Source organism: Alligator sinensis, unplaced genomic scaffold (genome assembly GCF_000455745.1).
Source record: "Alligator sinensis unplaced genomic scaffold, ASM45574v1 scaffold343_1, whole genome shotgun sequence".
Lineage (NCBI taxonomy): Eukaryota > Metazoa > Chordata > Crocodylia > Alligatoridae > Alligator > Alligator sinensis.
This window is the reverse complement of record NW_005841947.1, coordinates 1,060,257-1,062,426: the sequence shown is the minus strand read 5'-3', so window position 1 is coordinate 1,062,426 and position 2,170 is coordinate 1,060,257. Positions and strand designations below refer to the sequence as shown.

Sequence of the window (2,170 nt, the reverse complement as noted above, 5' to 3'; positions counted from 1 at the left end):
ATCATTAATGAAGATGTTGAATAGTATGGGTCCAAGGACAGAGCCTTGGGGGACCCCACTGGTCACAGGACACCACGATGAGTGACTTCCATCGATTACTACCCTCTGGGTCTGACCCCGGAGCGAATTTTCCAGCCAGCGGATCGTGGAGGCCCCAAGGCGACAATTGGCCAGTTTCTCCAAGAAGCGATCATGGGACACCAGATCGAAGGCTTTTTTGAAGTCAAGATATATGACATCAATCTCTTCTCCCTTGTCCAGGTGATAGGTCACCTGGTCGTAGAAGGAAATGAGATTGGTCAAGCAAGACCTACCCGCAACAAACCTATGCTGGCTATCCCTTAAGATGTTGGCGTCAGCCAGTCCATTAAGGATGGCCTCTTTAATAAACTTTTCTAAGATCTTCCCCGGGATAGAAGTCAGGCTGATGGGCCTATAGTTAGCCGGATCCACTTTCCTCCCTTTCTTGAAGATAGGCACCACATTGGCCTTCTTCCAGTCTTCAAGCACTACACCAGAGCGCCAAGAGTTTTCAAAGATCCGTGCTAGAGGCTGGGCTATGATGCTCGCCAGCTCCTTGAGTACCCTGGGGTGAAGATTGTCAGGGCCGGCTGACTTGAAGGTATCCAGCTTCTCAAGATGTTCCTTCAGAAAGTCAGCATTAAAGGAGGGCAGGGGATCACCCTCACCCGGACTTCCCGGCCCTGTAGCGGGCATGGGCGTCCCATGGGGCTGATGAAAGACTGACGCAAAGTACCTATTTAATAGGTTGGCTTTTTCCTAATAATTTTTCCTTAATAAACTATCCTGCAGCCCTCTCTGCTTTTCCAGCCTTGGGCTCCCCACACAGCTCTGCCAGTGCCTTTCATTCCTGACTTGCAGCACCCCCTGCTGTTCCACGCCTGACAGATGACAGCCATAACGTACCAAGTAGTAGTTTTTGTAGTGAGAATAAACACCCACTCCTGAGTAGAATGATCTCTTCTTTGCTTTGTTCCAGGCTAGTCATGATCCAGGGAGGCCACCAGCATACACCTACCCCAAATAGGATTCTGTCTAGAAATAAGTGTGACTCCAAACCCTGCATCTCCCTAAAAACCTTGCAAAAGTTCAGATTCATAGTTTCATAGTTGTTAGGGTCGGAAGGGACCTGAGGAGATCATCTAGTCTGACCCCCTGCCATGGCAGGAAAGAGTACTGGGGCCAAACGACCCCGGCCAGATGTTCGTCCAGCCTTTTTTTAAAGACCCCCAGGGTAGGAGCCAGCACCAGTTCTTTTGGAGGTTGGTTCCAGGTCCTAGCCACCCTGACAGTGAAATAGCACCTCCTAATGTCTAGCCTGAAACTACCCTCTGCTAGCTTGTCTGTTGTTTCTTGTAACTCCCAGGAGTGCTCAGGGGAACAGGGACTCTCTCAATGCCTGCTGGTCCCCCTTGACTAGTTTGTAGACTGCCACTAGATCCCCTCTCAGCCTTCTCTTTTGGAGACTGAACAGGTTCAGGTCCTTCAGCCTCTCCTTGTAGGGCCTGCCCTGCTGACCCCTGATCATGCAGGCGGCCCTCCTTTGGACCCTCTCCATATTCACCACATCCCTCCTGAAGTGTGGCACCCAGAACTGGATGCAGTACTCCAGCTGCGGCCTGACCAGTGTAGTGTCACATAGAGGGGGAGGATCACCTCCTTGGACCTGCCTAAGATGCATCTGTGGATGCACGACAAGGTATGGTTGGCCTTCCTGACTGGGTCCCCACTTTGTCGGCCCATGTTCATTGTGGCATCAATGATGACTCCAAGATTCTTTCCTGTCTCAACAATGGCGAGAAGGGAGTTCCCCAGCCTGTAGGTCTGCTGCTGGTTCTTCCTCCCCAGGTCCATTACAGCAGCACCCCCATGCTGATTCATACTGTTGACAGTTATAGGTCTAGTCCCGTGCCACCTTTTCCTTAACAAGCAAGATCAGAGCTATCATACCCAGGCTCTCGATATCTGAGGGCACAGGCATGTGAGTCACACAATCATCAGCAAGAGAACAGGCATTTCCTGATAACTGCCTGCAATACATCCCCCACTTAAATCTCACCTTGGTTTGTCCTCCGGTAACTCCGCTGTGACTGAGTCCATCAATCTCAGCTTGGTCTCTTTGGCCATAGCATGGCCCTGGAAGCCATCC

At 51.1% G+C, this 2,170-nt stretch overlaps 1 protein-coding gene across 1 annotated transcript in view; it reads right to left on the bottom strand.

The window, feature by feature from the left end:
* QTRT2 (queuine tRNA-ribosyltransferase accessory subunit 2) overlaps positions 1-2,170 on the bottom strand; it is a 24,738-nt gene that overhangs the window by 9,093 nt on the left and 13,475 nt on the right. The window contains 1 exon segment of the mRNA XM_014518270.2: positions 2,081-2,170. This exon segment is cut by the window's right edge and continues 29 nt beyond it. Within this exon segment, the coding sequence (XP_014373756.1) occupies positions 2,081-2,170 (90 nt within the window).